The following is a 1,218-nucleotide window of genomic DNA, read 5'->3' on the forward strand; positions in this document are numbered from 1 at the left end:
CTCCCCTTAAAATGCATAAGAGCAGCCAGGGGTCCTTTTAAAGAAGGAAGTCGTATCATGTCACACCTCTCTCAAAATTCTCCAATGGTTTCCCTCTTATCTCATAAAGCACGAATGGTCTCTCTGAACTCACGGCCTGCCACCGGCCCACCCCACGTCACCACACCGGCCACCTTTTAGTCCCAGACAGGCCACATGTGGTACGGCCCTACCTCAGGGCCCTGGAGCCTACTGTTCCATTTGCTTGAAACATTCTTCTTCTGGATATTTTCCTAGTTTGCCCTTTTACTCTCTATAAGTCTCTGTTCAGATGTCTCCTTATCAGACAGGCCATCTCTAACAGTCTTTTAGAAAATCAAAACACGCACACACGTACGCCTTTCTCTCTTATCTTACTTTATTATTCTCAGCATGTACCACTGTTACTTGTTCAATATTTACTCTGCTTCCTGGCCCCCTTCTACCTAAAATGTAAACTTTGCTCTTTGCATCCAGAGTTCCTAGAGCAATGCCTGGCACACAGTAGGTGCTCATTAAAATTCCCCATTTCCTAAATGAATTCATAAAAGTCTGCATCACCATGAAGATACTGTAACTGTTTTATAACTGCATGAAGATGATAGCTAGGGTAGGACAGTTAGGAAACTAAATGTAGAATTGCAAAGACTGGATATGTGTCTCAAGGATGCTGCCTACCAACTGTGTAAATTGAGAGAAATCGTTTACCTTTTATGACCCTCAATTTCCTCATCTTTAAAATGCTTATAATACCTGTCTTACTTATTTGTCTTCTGAAACTCAAAAGCACCATGAGAGAACCTAAGCATAAGCCCTTGAAAACTGTAGAGAACTGCACAAGCTACACAATTGCTACTGATGACTTTGTTTTAATTCTGCTTTCCCGAAACCCTGCATAGATGACGGACTGGTTGCCAGATTTCATTTGAGGAGCACCCCAAAGGCAAACTCAACAGCAATTTAGATGAAATTGAGTGGAGAGAAAGGTGCAGAAGAGATCTAAACAACAGAAAGGCATGGCGACATCAGCATATCAACAGAGCCGGCTATATATATATCACATACGCTGAGGACGTTCTTACCTGTATACTGCCCATCCAGTGTGATGTGACCTGAAGCCTGATGCCTGACAGCAACTATGTCGTGCCACTTGCCATCACTGTAGCGTTTACCATCATCATTAGTTGTGGTAACTTCCAC

General features: G+C 42.9%; 1 protein-coding gene across 1 annotated transcript in view; it reads right to left on the bottom strand.

Annotated features, from left to right (window-relative positions):
- USH2A (usherin) overlaps positions 1 to 1,218 on the bottom strand; it is a 465,799-nt gene that overhangs the window by 238,159 nt on the left and 226,422 nt on the right. The window contains exon 21 of the mRNA XM_019631633.1: positions 1,101 to 1,218. This exon is cut by the window's right edge and continues 9 nt beyond it. Coding sequence (XP_019487178.1) covers positions 1,101 to 1,218 — 118 coding nt within the window. The remainder of the gene's footprint in view (positions 1 to 1,100) is intronic.

The sequence above is a fragment of the Hipposideros armiger genome, unplaced genomic scaffold, assembly GCF_001890085.2.
Source record: "Hipposideros armiger isolate ML-2016 unplaced genomic scaffold, ASM189008v1 scaffold_1023, whole genome shotgun sequence".
NCBI classification, from domain to species: Eukaryota; Metazoa; Chordata; class Mammalia; order Chiroptera; family Hipposideridae; genus Hipposideros; species Hipposideros armiger.